This window comes from Salmo trutta, chromosome 30 (genome assembly GCF_901001165.1).
Source record: "Salmo trutta chromosome 30, fSalTru1.1, whole genome shotgun sequence".
NCBI lineage: Eukaryota > Metazoa > Chordata > Actinopteri > Salmoniformes > Salmonidae > Salmo > Salmo trutta.
This window is the reverse complement of record NC_042986.1, coordinates 9,702,426-9,716,901: the sequence shown is the minus strand read 5'-3', so window position 1 is coordinate 9,716,901 and position 14,476 is coordinate 9,702,426. Positions and strand designations below refer to the sequence as shown.

General features: G+C 42.0%; 3 protein-coding genes across 13 annotated transcripts in view; 2 read left to right on the top strand and 1 right to left on the bottom strand.

Annotated features, from left to right (window-relative positions):
- Window positions 1–1,684: 1,684 nt before the first annotated feature.
- nfe2 (nuclear factor, erythroid 2) lies at window positions 1,685–6,897 on the top strand. 3 transcript variants are annotated; one of them, XM_029722596.1, is made up of 5 exons: window positions 1,685–1,810; window positions 1,946–2,020; window positions 4,581–4,659; window positions 4,998–5,141; window positions 5,383–6,897. In XM_029722596.1, the coding sequence occupies exons 3-5, from the start codon at window positions 4,612–4,614 to the stop codon at window positions 6,685–6,687; spliced, it is 1,497 nt and encodes a 498-aa protein (XP_029578456.1). In that variant the 5' UTR covers window positions 1,685–1,810; window positions 1,946–2,020; window positions 4,581–4,611; the 3' UTR covers window positions 6,688–6,897. The 3 variants fall into 3 exon arrangements, with proteins under 3 accessions (XP_029578456.1, XP_029578457.1, XP_029578455.1); XM_029722597.1 differs by having other exon boundaries at window positions 1,685–2,020; window positions 4,584–4,659; XM_029722595.1 differs by having other exon boundaries at window positions 1,685–2,020.
- A 2,064-nt stretch (window positions 6,898–8,961) lies between these two features.
- Window positions 8,962–13,942, bottom strand: LOC115167882 (heterogeneous nuclear ribonucleoprotein A1). 9 transcript variants are annotated; one of them, XR_003870588.1, is made up of 11 exons: window positions 13,820–13,942; window positions 13,187–13,303; window positions 12,649–13,006; window positions 12,456–12,551; window positions 12,123–12,209; window positions 11,949–12,038; window positions 11,577–11,768; window positions 11,069–11,248; window positions 10,806–10,896; window positions 9,170–9,240; window positions 8,962–9,073 (listed from the first exon to the last, which is right to left on the bottom strand). XR_003870588.1 is itself a non-coding variant. In XM_029722599.1 (10 exons), the coding sequence occupies exons 1-9, from the start codon at window positions 13,829–13,831 to the stop codon at window positions 10,817–10,819; spliced, it is 1,212 nt and encodes a 403-aa protein (XP_029578459.1). In that variant the 5' UTR covers window positions 13,832–13,942; the 3' UTR covers window positions 9,169–9,240; window positions 10,806–10,816. The 9 variants fall into 9 exon arrangements, 3 of the variants coding, with proteins under 3 accessions (XP_029578459.1, XP_029578458.1, XP_029578460.1); XR_003870591.1 differs by having other exon boundaries at window positions 11,619–11,768; XR_003870589.1 differs by having other exon boundaries at window positions 11,949–12,014.
- Window positions 13,943–14,109: 167 nt separating this feature from the next.
- Window positions 14,110–14,476, top strand: part of cbx5 (chromobox homolog 5 (HP1 alpha homolog, Drosophila)) — an 8,358-nt gene continuing 7,991 nt past the window's right edge. Inside the window, exon 1 of the mRNA XM_029722601.1 lies at window positions 14,110–14,422. The gene's annotated coding sequence lies outside the window, so the exon portion shown is untranslated. The remainder of the gene's footprint in view (window positions 14,423–14,476) is intronic.

Genomic DNA, 14,476 nt, shown 5'->3' with positions numbered 1-14,476 from the left:
TCTTTTATGTGTAGGGGTGAATGGGGTAAGTTGAGCGATCTTTACATTCAGCATCACTGTCAAGCGAAATATAGTATTCTTTCTAACAAAGATGCAGTATCTACGTCAAGATGTTGTGCATCCCTGGAAATAATCAGAAATCATTGTAAACATTACAAACATAGCTTGTATGTGGTAAGTTGAACCACGGGATATGCTAAGTTAGGCCGCCTACACATTTCTGTACTGAATGCAATATTACCACTACCCTTTGAAAACCTTGTCTATCTTTATTTCCTAAGCACCATTCAACACAATCAAAATTACTTGTCTGTCTTTTAATAATTGTAAGCATCTTTTAACAGAGGCTTAACACCTTACAAACACTTTTGTTAACACTTTAACATAGGCCGGGCCCTGTTGTTACCTCATATCCCAGTGATAATGCCTTGCATTATGCCTGGGAGGAAAACACTTCAATTTGCTCAACTTGCCGTTGGCTTAACCCAATTTACTGTATTAGCCCACACAGCTACAATGGTGCACTTTCATGCTAGGTTCAGGACCTTGTATAGAAGCCCCAAGAACATTCATCTTAAAATGATCTATTTTGGTTTAGATACAAGCATTATTGAAACATCTAACACAATACATTAATTTGACTTGGTGAATTTTCTTTTTTCTTTACCTAACTTGCTTACTTACCGCTTTCCATATAGTTTCTTCCTTCACAGACTCTTCCTAAGTATTTGGGGAAATTATTCACTTTGTATATAGTTTCTTAGAAACAATGGTGGCTCATCTTACCCCACTCTCCCCTACGATTAAAAGTCATTCGATGTATTTTGTGGTTTAATCAACGTTTTTGAAACGTGAACCCAACCCCACCTCTATAAATCCATCATAGAATTCCCCTTTCGTGTTGTTTTTGTGATAAACATAAATGTTGCATGTCGTTGCTATGAATATAGATTTGAAATATGAGAATATCACACCAGCCCTTTTGACTCTACGTTCATTGTTGCACAGAAGTAAAACTACTCCACCAAGTTCATCAAATTATTTGTAATAGTTAAATAGGCTTATTACCAACTCCTGGTTGTGTATTGATAAGGCTAGAGAAATGTCCGTCGTGCTAATGTTAGTTTTAGGCTTGTTAGGCTTGTCTTTATGCATACAGCATGTGTTGGATTGGGGCAGTGGTGTGGGGAGTTTTGGGGGAGTAGGACTCCACTGGTCACCTGCTATGTAAGACACGCTTCCCTCCATTCTCCCCCTGCTCCTCTCCCCCCCTTAGTGGTTACTCTGCCAGATAAAGGAACAATGTGTCCTTTCTTACCTGGTGGAGGTGTACATTCCATCCCTACTAAACTAAGTTGCAACCCACCACTGCCCCCGCCTGCACAGGGCCCTCTCTAACAACAGTAACCAGGTTGGTTTAACTCCAGGTGCTCCAGATCACACTCCACAAACCTCTCTTTTGAGAGGACTTCTTTTGGGACATTTTATTGCAAGGGGTTTGGTTAGTTATAGGAAGATGAGTCCTGATCGGCTAGATTTGTGCAAGGATTTGTGCATCATGTTGTGTCATTGACTGGTTAATTTGTCACAGAATGTAGTTAACATTTAAACACCTATTCATCATAGCTAAGCTATTTGCCTTGGTTTAAAAGGTGATTCAACGGGATACTTGTTGGTCTGTCAGGCCCTTGGTTTGTGGTTTTCTGCTTTACAGGAAGGTTGCTTACATCGCAGGCAGAGACATCCCATTTATGCTGGGGGTTGTCTGTGAAGCAAGGCAGAGCGCTAGAGAGAGAGCTACAGAGAGAGAGTGAGTGAGAGTGAAATCACATGCACTCCCAATAATGGTCGGTTAAAAGCAGACATATTAACAGACGTCCTCACTAAACTGAATAGAAACACTTTTTCTGTTCTGTTTCTACTTTATTTTTTTTTTCTTTACCAGGATTATGTTTCTTACGTGTCAGTCTGAAGGTTTTTTCTCCTGAACACCTGTTGAAGACAGAGACATGTTGCTCAGGTACAGTATGTTCTTTCACAACCCCCTTCTCTACAGCTTTTTTAGCAGTTTATATATTTTCATTGCTAGATAAGGTTGATTTGCTGCCTCTTTCAGGTCTCTTTCCAGTGTAAAATAGAATCCGTTTTGAATGAACCCATTGTTACTTTGTCACATTAATGTACAAAACAGGTCCTACAAACTTAAGAAGCAGTTATTCAAAAAACAAGTGTAACTCCACTGAAAAAATACACTTGACAATTTATTGCCATTATATCTCATTCAAAATGAGTCACAAACAAATATTACGATCATATGCTCAAGCTGAAGGACAGGCGTATTATAGAATTTGAATCAAACTGTCATCTTCAAGAGCAGAAAGCATTTAGGCCAGAGCACTTATCGTAGCCATTTATTTGGTGAAGTATTGACTCACAAGCCTTTTATCCCTCTTCAGTAATTAATGTCAGATTTACCACATTGACCATTGCTAAGAAGGATTATCCACACAAATAGCATATTATATTATTTAATCTTATCCACATTTCTGTCTATGGGTTTTGCATACAAATATATTACATGTATTTTGCTCTTAGTTATGTGAGTAAGAGTCTTCCCTGCCAAATTGAATTGTATCTCTTCAGATAATGACATGCGACACAATTTTAAAGACAATTTAAAATATGAAAATGTAGCCTAGTGGATCTCTGTTCCCTACCAGTGTGCTCACAACTGATATTCTTGTTTATGCAACACCTGATGTAAGGCATGTAAGAAGAGTTCTGGTTAGACAGGCCAAGCAACCTTGTCCCCTCAGTACTAGAGGAAACAGCCTTAGGAAGCATTACCACAAACATAACAGTGGCATGATATGGTGAGAGTTACAAGCCCATCCATGTTGGTTACTCTATGCATGGGAACCTGTAGCTACAGATCACATAGTAGAAATACAACGATGGCTGAACCTTTAGTCGGTTTGATGAATTAGGCCAGTGGGTATTTGGTGGGATAAGGTCACATCTTTGCAACAGTGTTCAGGTGAGAGCCATCACCTGCGAGTTGTGAGAGATACATGTAGAGCGGAGTGCAAGTGTGAGAGACAAATTGATTCCTCATCAAATGTTCTACTCTGAAGCAGTATATCCAGATTGTGTGAAAATATTTTGTGTTGCCGAGGAGATGGAAAGTAAGTAAAAAAAGAAAGATCACCTCAAGTAAATAAACAATTGTGGTCATGGAAGATGGAATGGTCATAATTGTGCTGTTGCAGAGAATTCCTGCTCTTTTCCTGAGTATTTGTTGAGATCCAAACAAAGCCAGGGAGGAATGAGAGCAAATGCTGGACGATGCATTACTTAGTTTTTGCATTGTTCAAAAGTTAAGACCATGAACTCTCTTCATTCAAAGTATCTTAGTCAATACCTTGCATTCTATAGTATAAGTACAATACACGGAACTAAACATACAGTGTTCAGGTGAGCGCCATCACCTGTTAGTTGTGTGAGATACACATGTCGACTGGAGTACAAGGAAGTGTGAGAGCCAAAGTGATACATCAAGTGTTCTACTCTGAAGCAGCAATGTATCCCATGTTGTAAATGATATGCTCTATCACCGAGATCTTTAATCATGGGAAACTTGGCATATCCAGATTGTGTGAAAATATTTTGTGTTGCCGAGGAGATGGAAAGTAAGTAAAAAAAGAAAGATCACCTCAAGTAAATAAACAATTGTGGTCATGGAAGATGGAATGGTCATAATTGTGCTGTTGCAGAGAATTCCTGCTCTTTTCCTGAGTATTTGTTGAGATCCAAACAAAGCCAGGGAGGAATGAGAGCAAATGCTGGACGATACATGCATAACTTAGTTTTTGCATTGTTCAAAAGTTAGACCATGAACTCTCTTCATCCAAAGTATCTTAGTCAATACCTTGCATTCTATAGTGCCACCTACAATACACATAACTAAATATGGAACTCATGCATGGTATAATCACTATAAAACCACGACAATGTACTGTCTGCTATTCTCAATTGAGGACTTATTTATGTGCTGTCCCAGATGTAAGGTTAAACCCTTTATAAAGGTTATAAAGCTCTCCCTGACTTTCACTTTACCATATGGAACATGACTGCGGTTAGGCCCCAGCCTCTGTTTTTTGCTGCTGTGGAGGGAACGCTGTGCTGTTTCCCAGGAGATTGCCTTATCAGTGTCTGACATAGCAGCACCACAGCTCAGCTGATAGGATGGATCCAGCCCAACGGAACTCTGTGTGCCTGGCTTTCGCATGTCCCAAAGAGTTCAACACAGAATAGCACCCAAACACTCATATAGTAGGTTACATGTCACAGTGGGTCTAGTTTTGGTATATACATCTTTCTACAGGGCAAATAGTAGAACAATAGTATAACATGATTTTCTATACTTATTTTAAGATGTCATGTTTTTTGCTCTGAGGAGACTTCGTCTAGATGAGTGGTTTCCTTGTTTGTTCGCAGCTACGTATTGAATCCGTAGAGTTCAGCATATTCTAATGGTTGAATATCTGATAGTAATATTTGTCAATGTATGTTTCTTCCAGGAGGGGGCGCTGCAACCACAGCCTGTCCTGAATGTGTGCAGCAGCCAGCTATGTGCTCCCATTGAGGAGACATAGTGAGGTGAGTTCGATACTCTTTTCACAATATCATGCTGAACTAAACTGTGCTGGCTCGGATATTTCCTCTTTTGGAGGGCTGTGGCATCATGTAGTGTAATAGACCATAGACATACACTTTATTCATTAAAACAAGCAAAACTACATATGATTTGATGACAGGTTGTTACTGATTGTGTTAAATTATTTGAAGCAAGTACCAGGAAGTACCTGTCGTTTCCACTGCTTATGCCACGTAAATTGGACAAAACAGGGCTGTAAAATAAAGCATTACCAACAAATTGCTATGAGCTACTATCAATATCTAAGGTGATTTGCTATAAGTGTATTTCTATTCTCCAGGGCTTGGCGAATCCTGGCAGGCTGTGTGGGGGGGTATCGATGCCCACCCATGCCCCTGGAGCCCGGTCACATGGAGCCTCCCACCCACACGACGAAGAGATGGACTTGGCCTGGCAGGAACTGATGGCCATCACTGAGCTTCAGGTAGGAGGATGAGTATTCAATAACCTGACAATTACGTCACCATATAGCCTAGATCATACATATCCTGTGGTATGTACTTTTGCGTGTTCACAAATACACACAGCTGTTTAAAACTCAATGACAAACTTGTCGAATTGTTTTATTTGTCGTCAATACATATAGTAATGATAAACTGTAATGATGCATAGTTTTCCATAGACAAAGCATCCGCCAATGATCCTTACCTTGTTTTTCATTTCAGGAGTTTGAGGTCCCACATGACAGCCCATATGAAAATATTCAGTACCATCCCATGGAGCTGCCCATCTCTCTGGGAGGTTATGGCATGGCTCAGTCTCACTCTCATACAGAGCCCCTCCCCAGTGGTGGGGAGACAAATCCTGATGCTGCTTATGAGGGATCTTACTCTAAAGTAATGCCAGCTTGCCAACATCAGGCCACCAGGGAAGCAGCAGCAGAGGCACTGTACGGACATTCTGGAAACCATTCTGGAGCCCAGCTGAACCCCAGAGTTCTGAACCCTCTACAGCCCTCGCTGATGGGCCTTCTAGAGCATATGAGTCTGCCGAGCGTCGGTGGTGAGGGGCTTGTTGGAAACGACAATGCTGGCCCCTCTCATGGCCCGGGTCGGTACGTGCTAGGGACAAGTCATGGGCAGAGCAAACACACACCATGCACTATGGATGATCTGGAATCTGACTCTGGCCTATCTCTGGGGTCCAGCCCACCACTAGCCTCACCAGAGGATGCCATGACTTGTGTCCCTGCTTATTCAAGCACAGAGGTTGGTCTGAACTATAGTCACGGGGAGATGGAGAATATGGGTGAGCAAGGTAGGAGAGCTAGCCTCTTTTACTCTGTGGACTATCAGCAGCATCCCAATCACTACTCAGGGATGCACTCCTCTTACTTCCCTGTAACACAACCATCCCAAATGCAACCACAGCCTCACTTCCTGCCTCCCATGTCAATGAAACATCAACAAGGTTCACCCAGTGCCTTGAACGACCGGCATCTTAACAGCTCTGCCACCAGAGAGAGCTCTCCCCAGGCGTTCTATGTAAAACCCAGAGGTAACCCACTTCCTGTCTCTCTGAGCCGGGACGAACGCCGAGCCCTCGCCCTCAAGATCCCTTTCCCTCTAGAGAAGATCATCAACCTACCTGTGGACGACTTCAACGAGCTCCTGACGCAGTACACCCTCACGGACTCCCAGCTCGCCCTCGTCAGGGACATCCGCCGGCGGGGGAAGAACAAGGTGGCAGCCCAGAACTGCAGAAAGAGGAAACTGGAGAACATTGTTTACCTGGAGGGGGAGTTGGGTCAGCTACAGGCACAGAGGGAACACCTGGCCAGGGAGAGGTTGGAGTTCCAACGCAACCTGACTATTGTTAAACACCGCCTCACAGACTTGTATGCGGAAGTCTTTTCTCAGCTCCGGGATGAGGATGGACATCCCTACTCTATAGATGACTACTCTCTACAGCAGACCCCTGATGGGAACGTATACTTGGTGCCTCGTAGTGAAGTGTTGGAGGGAGAATAATGTAAAGATGAAAATCTATTGGACAGTTATTGTATACTGCCTCAGTTTATATACCAATATGAAATTGTTGTTAAATCTACAGTACAATAAGTGCCATTAAGGATATTTACATACAAAACCATGGAACAGTGTATGTAGAGATCAGATAAAATAACAGCTAAAAGGGCACCATGTTAAACAAACTAATCAATACTTAGAGCCTTTAGAAAGTATTCATACCCCTTGACTTATTCCCCATTTCTTGTCATAGCCTGAATTCAAAATGGATCAAATATACTGAACAAAATATAAACGCAACAGTTCATATGAGGAAATCAGTCACGGTATTTCTGTGCATTCAAATTGCCATCGATAAAGTGCAATTGTGTTCGTTGTCCGTAGCTTATGCTTGCCCATACCATAACCCCACCATGGGGCACTCTGTTCACAACGTTGACATCAGCAAACCGCTTGCCCATGCCATTCCACGAGGTCGGTGGTTGTGAGGCCGGTTGCCAAATTCTCTAAAACGTTGGGGAGGCGGTTTATGGTATAGAAATTAACATTCAAATCCCCTAGCAACAGCTATGGTAGACATTCCTGCAGTCAGCATGCCAATTGCATACTCCCTCAAAATTTGGTACATCTGTGGCATTGTGTTGTGTGACAAAACTGCACATTTAAGAGTGGCCTTTTATTGTCCCCAGCACAAGGTGCATCTGTGTACAATTCTGCAGTGTATTGATCATGCTGTTTAATCAGTTTGATATGCCACACCTGTCAGGTGGATGGATTATCTTGGCAGAGGGGAAATTCTCACTAACAGGGACGTAAACAAATTTGTGCACAACATTTGAGAGAAATAAGCTTTTTGTGTGTATGGGACATTTATGGGATCTTTTATTTCAGCTCAGGAAACATGGGACCAACACTTTGCATGTTGCGTTCATATTTTTGTTCAGCTACACAAAATACCCTATAATGACAGTGAAAACATGTTACAAGAAATGTTTGCAAATGCATTGAAAATTAAATACAGAAATCTCATTTGCATTAGTGTTCACACTCAAGTCAACACGTGATATCCCCTTTGGCAGCAATTACAGCAGAGTCTTTCTGGGTAAGTCTAAGAGCTTTGCACACCTGGATTGTACAATATTTGCACATTATATTTTAAATTCTTCAAGCTCTGTCAAGTTGGTTATTGAGCATTGAGTGACAGCTATTTTCCCGTCTTGCCATAGATTTAAAGAGATTTAATTCAAAACTATGCCATACAGCAACATTCAATGACTTCTTGGTATATCACTACAGCGTATATTTGGCCTTGAGTTTTAAGTTGTCCTGCTGAAGGTGAATGTGTTGTCTGGAAAGCAGACCAGGTTTTCCTCTGATTTCACCTGTGCATAGCTCTATTCAGTTTGTTTTTATCCTGAAAAATTCTAGTCTTTGCCAATGACAAGCATACCCTTAACATGATACAGGCACCACTACACTTGAAAATATGATATTGGATTTGCCTCTAACATAACGCTTTGTATTCAGGGCAGTTAATTTCTTTGCCACATTACTTTTGTGCCTTACTGCAAATAGTATGCATGTTTTGGAAAATGTCTATACAGGCTTCCTTTTCACAGGTCATTTAGGTTAGTATTGTGGAATAACTAAATGGTGACCCATCCTCAGTTCTATCACAGCCATGAAACTGTTCAAGTCACCATTGGCCTCATGGTGAAATTCCTGAGTAGTTATCTTCTGCTCCGGCAGTTAGGAAGGCCGCCTGTATCTTTGTAGTGACTTGATACATCAAAAGCCTAATTAGTAACTTAACCATGCTCAGGGATATTTAATATATACCAATAGGTGCCCTTTGCAAGGCATTGGAAAACCTCCTTGGTCTTGGATGTCAAATTGGTTGAAATTCCATTTACAGAATTATAAGTCAGTAGTTGGTACAACTTACGCACATTTTCTCCTGAAATGCATGCTCAACTACAACAAAAATCCACCTTGATATGGGGTATTGTATGTAGGCCAGTGACAGGCTCAATATACATTATAAATTCAGGCTGTGACAATGTGGAGAAAGTCAAGGGGGTGCGAATACTTTGAAGGCACTGTAGTTACGCGAGCTAACCAGTCATATGCCTATGCTCGTTCTGGATACAAAGTCTTAAATCTAAAATGTACATTTGGGAATTCTATTATAACAATGTCCCTGTATACCATGTATATCAGAATGAAAATTGTGTACCATGTGGTAGTTGAACAGTATTTATAATATGAGGAAACGTATGTTGGTAAAAAATATTTTATTGATAAAACAGGAAGTGAGTAAAAACAGGTTAAAATCCTGCACAGCAGTCGTCACAGTATAAAAATAGCCAATTGCATCTTTCCAGTCACCCTAAAAAAAAAAAAGAACAGACCATTGTTTAAAAATCAGGACAGCCTCACATAATCTCTTAATATTTCCAAGTTATCAAAAATTATTGTAGCTTACTGTATGCAATGCAACAATGTTCCGCTTAAAATCATGCTTTTGGATAGCTGTCCTTTCGATCAGTCATTTTCCTAGAAAGCACCAGAGGAAAAGGAGACAAATGAGTATCAGAAGATAAACCAATGAATGGCGTTAGTCTGATATATTCCATGATTCGACTGCAAAATATATTCCATGATTTGACTGCAAAATATATTCCATGATTTGACTGCAAACGTCAGCATGCATTATGAGATTGGCACGCTGGTAAAGACCATGTTACGCAAAAGGTCCAGACCGTTGTATTAGATGGGGGCATTGGTTTCTAATAAAACACTGCACATCCAAATAAAACGTACATGTCATTAACGCTATACTATTCATTTCTACAATAAAACTAGTGTTTGCTCATACCAACTACAGAACATGTTAATTCAAACTGACAGTAGTTGGAAAAGTCTTCTTACCTACAGGCGGCATCTAAGCGCTTTGGTAGCTGCTGTCTGCTAGTCTCACATGCCTTCTTGCTACTCACTCTCCTGCTTCACACTGCTCCTTCCTGCCAGGCGATGGGTTTGTTTGCTACGTCTCTCCCTCAGCTCAGCTGGCTTCCATGGCTGGCTAGCCTCAAGACTGCATCATGTAAGCTAGCCTTCTGCTGGCAGCTGTACTGTCTGACAGGCAAGTCTGATCTAGCCATCCAACTCACGTCTCTGGCGCAGTTCTCAAAGAGATGGGCTCTCTGTGTGGACCGAGTATTTGTAATACCATAACTTCATCCATTGGAGTTCATCAAGGATTTCAACGCTATTGTAACACTACGTCGTCACAAACCTTCCATTGATGTGCTGGGATATGAGATTTTCTACATTCTGTAGTATGTGCATTGGAACAGAGTAAGAATGTCTCGTGTAAGAAAGAAATAAAGCATATTGGGCTGGGCAAAGAGTCTCCACTGACAGGTGGTACTTATCTTCTAAAGAATGGCCATTGACCGCATCTATCATTCAAGTGTGGATTTGTATAGAGTCTAATGCATTAAAACAAACCAGAAGAGATCCTCCCCCTCCCACCCAATCCCCTAAAAGAGAGGCTAACAAGACTGAACGACAGTTTAAAAAAACTGAAAGGTGGTTTATTTCAACTTGATTGTTGCAGTTACAAATAAAAACCATAGATGCAAAATCTACATTAAAACCTCATTGGAATGCTTGCTTTCCAGAAACATAAGAAACCTGTTTGACAGTACAGAAAAATGTATGAAGCCCCTCCATGATTTCTCTATTGTACACATCTCTTCTTGTAGCAGCTGTAACCTGCCACAACTGTTTGGCTGAGCAGATCTAGGGTGTAAACCTGCAGCTGCCCTGTCAATTGTCTCGCTCTCCTCTCCTAAGTACTGAGTCCTGTTGAACAATACGGAACAACATTAAGTTAAACTGTGCACTGACTGTTGGATTAACCAGAACCTACGACATGAGATCCAGCATTAGTAACACTTGGATCAAACACAACTACTAGGATTGTATGTATCAAAGGGTACAAGAATGGAGCTAGTTTCTGAACACTACTTTAAAGACAAATCCTAGAATATGCTAGTCTCATCTACACACTTCGGTTGTTATGGTTTCAAACTGGCACGCTAAAAAAAGCATACCTTTTGAACATTTAGAATCGGCGTCCACCAGAGCCCCCGCCATATCCACCGCCGCCACCACCACCACCTCCTGAGTTACCTCCATATCCACCTGAAATGAACAAAAACATACAAAAAAGGTCAAAGGTTGAACAAAACTTGTGCTTTGTGGTTAAGTCAGCCAAAGAATTCTTACACAACCGAAGTTACCTGAAGGTGTGCCAAACCAACTTGAGTTAACAGCTCAACCAACGCCTGGTCTAAAGCTAGTCTGTGCCACCTACCTCCATATGGGCCGCTACTCCTGCCACCGCCACTTCCACCACTGCTGCCACCACCACCACCGCTACCTCCACCGCTGCCTCCAAAGTTGTTACCCTTCATTGGGCCGTAGTTGGAAGCCTGGTTGTTGTAGTTGCCAAAGTCATTGTAGTTGTTTCCGCCGCCGCCACCGCCAAAGTTTCCTGCAACACAATTTGAACAGTCACGTTACTTAATGAAATTGGTTCTCTGTACATTTCACACCGGCCCAAGGATATTTCGAATGTTTAAAACAGCTGTGATAAGTATTTTGTACGTCACTTACACGTAGTCAGGCATGACATAATTCTCATACTACTTCCCATTTAGTAGGCTATTTGAGTTGACAATCATATGATTGTAGCACGTGAAATCTCAGGTGTAGTATCGTAACATTTGTTCCTTACTTTTTGTAAACAGTATATCAATACTTTTTACCAAACAGAATGTAGTGTGAGAATTAAGTCACAGCCTACGATGCCATCCACTTACCACCAACTGGGGCTGCTTCTTGTGCGGAAGCCATGGACTTACCGCCGCCAAAGTTTCCACCATTGCCATTGTTGTAGTCGTTATAGCCATTTCCACCACCGTAGCCGCCACCCTGTCCTCCACCATAACCCTGTCCTCCGCCGTAGCCACGGTTACCGCCGCCATAACCACCAGGGCCTCCACCATAACCACCTATAGAAAGGAAAGCTTGAATATAAATACACGGCCATCGAATGAAAGGTAATATCCCTGTGGCTTCTCAAATAATGCATGTTGTGTTAAGTTCTTCCTACTGTAATGACATGTTTACCAGCTAAAATTGCCACTGATGAGAAGAGCTATTGAATGGCTATTCTAGAACCCAAATCTTACCGTCGCCTCCCCCATAACCGTTGTTGTAACCGCCATCTCCTCCTCCGTATCCACCCCCTCTGCCTCCTGAAACAGACGAGTCAGCGTCACCTAAAGTATATCGAAACAATCACAAGGGGTTAAGCACACAGGTTCAAGCGGAGAGAGAGAGAGTGGTGCAGGACCACAACATACCACGGCCATCGAAGTGTCCACCATCCCGGCCAAAATCATTACCTCCATATCCTCCACCTCTGCCATAGTTGCCGCCACCGCCACGGCCTGGAAAAGAAACCTCAAACAGTTAGTATTAATGCAACATAAAAGCAGCAACTCATGATTTAACTAGGAATCAATCTTGGCAGTTATATTATGCAAAGTGACTGATCAGTACTCAAATAAAATGTTATCATAATGTGTTACACAGGGATACTGCTTATAGCAAGGATGTGGACTCCTTCCCAGGCCATATCACATGTCCTGAAGCGGGAAATACCCCTGTCCCTTTCCGTGCACAAATGTACTTACCACCCCTCATACCCACTCCTGTTGTCTGCATCTCCTGTCTGGACAAAGCTTTCCTCACTTCACAATTGTGACCGTTCAGCGTGTGGTATTTCTGGACTGAAAATAGAATGGTTGTTAAAATACAGCAGATAACTCATGAAAGTCAGCTATTTTCATCCCAATACAAAGAGATTGTGTTCAGACAACTACTTACTGACAATCCTGTCCACTGCATCATGGTCATCAAACGTGACAAAGGCAAAGCCCCTCTTCTTGCCACTGGTGCGGTCGGTCATAATGTCTATTACTTCAATCTTGCCAAATTGCTCAAAGTAGTCTCGTAGGTGGGAGTCTTCAGTGTCTTCCTTGATACCGCCAACAAATATCTTTTTCACGGTGACATGAGCGCCTGGACGGCTAGAGTCCTCTCTGGAAACAGCCCTCTTGGGCTCTACCAACCTACCATCAACCTTATGGGGGCGTGCTTCCATGGCAGCATCGACCTCGTTCACACCAGAGTAGGTGACAAACCCAAAACCTCTAGAGCGTTTGTTGGCTGGATCTCGCATGACCTGTTGATGAGATTTCGTTTAATGCAAAAATATTATTTAACAAAAGACAGATTCACCGATATTTAGGTTAATCAATCAAACATTAACAGGGAATTTAAACATTTGTGACGCTGTAGTTAATTCGGGTACAGTTCTCCCTGCAGTTGTTATTGCTTGCTATAATTTTTACATTATACTCACCACACAATCTGTAAGAGACCCCCATTGTTCGAAGTGTTCTCGCAAACTCTCATCCGTGGTTTCGAAGCTCAGACCTCCGATGAACAGTTTGCGGAGCTGCTCGGGTTCACGTGGGGCCTGGACAAAAGAATCATAATGTATTTAGAACAAAAGACGCAGATCAACAAGCGAGCGCTACACTGTAGCTAACGCGAAATGTTCACTACCAACAGTTAGTCAATATTCATGCAGTTAGGTTTGTCAAAAACAAACACGTTGGGGGGGAGGGGGGTTCAAACAATATCAGATGGCGTCAACATGGCGGGGTCGACAGCGCCATGTTTCGCATTTGGCAAATGAGAACCAAAACAAGAAACTATGAAATGTGCGATGGGTAAAGCATGGATTAAATTATCTCACTAATATTAAACGCAATGGTGAAAAAAGGTACGTCCTTTATTGCAAAATGGCTGAGCAAAACGCACGAACAATAAGGCCATGAGGCCTTTAAGATGGCGGCGTCCCCACATGAGCTATTGCTGTATTAATAGATACGCGCGAGTGGAAAGCCCTTTTGGTTAGATTGGTCAACGCACACGTTCAAATAAATGGACATTACAAAATTGTATGTAGATATTCGTTAGAGAAACTTACCTCCTTCGACATTGTGGATGGTAGCTTACGATTCCTTTGCCTTATTCGAAGAAAGACGATCTGCGACAGAATGCAACGACCGTGCAAATGAAACAAAGAGTACAATAAATAGGGAGGATACGCCTCTTGGATTCAGCGATTGGTTATCTATTGCCGCTGCATTCGATTTCTCACTTCCGCTGCAACTCCGATTGGGTATTTTACAGTCAATTATCAGCTATGTCCAATAACAAAACGATACCAGCCGGTGGTGGGTGTGGGCTTACGTTTTATCAAAACGTTATGTAGACGTCACTTCAATTCCAATTCCATTCCATTACCAGGCTAGTCTGTATAAATTTAAGCAAATAGGCTATTTGATATAAGTAATACCAAAAATACGTCCGCATATTTCCTAAGTGAACATAGCTACAACATTTACTGATTAACTCCTAGTTATTTGGCTTGACGGTTTCGTGGGCGTTGCACGGTCTGCCATTGTGCATTTTGGCGCTCGCTTTTTTGCACAGCGAGGCAAACAAGCAAGTCCTTTGGGGAGGGGAAACGAAAAGCCCAGCAACAGCGTCAAGAAAACGAACCAGTAAACCGCTTTAGCTAGCAAGGGTGAGTAAATACATATAGCAATTACTTAACTGATATTAGATAGTTTACACCCCT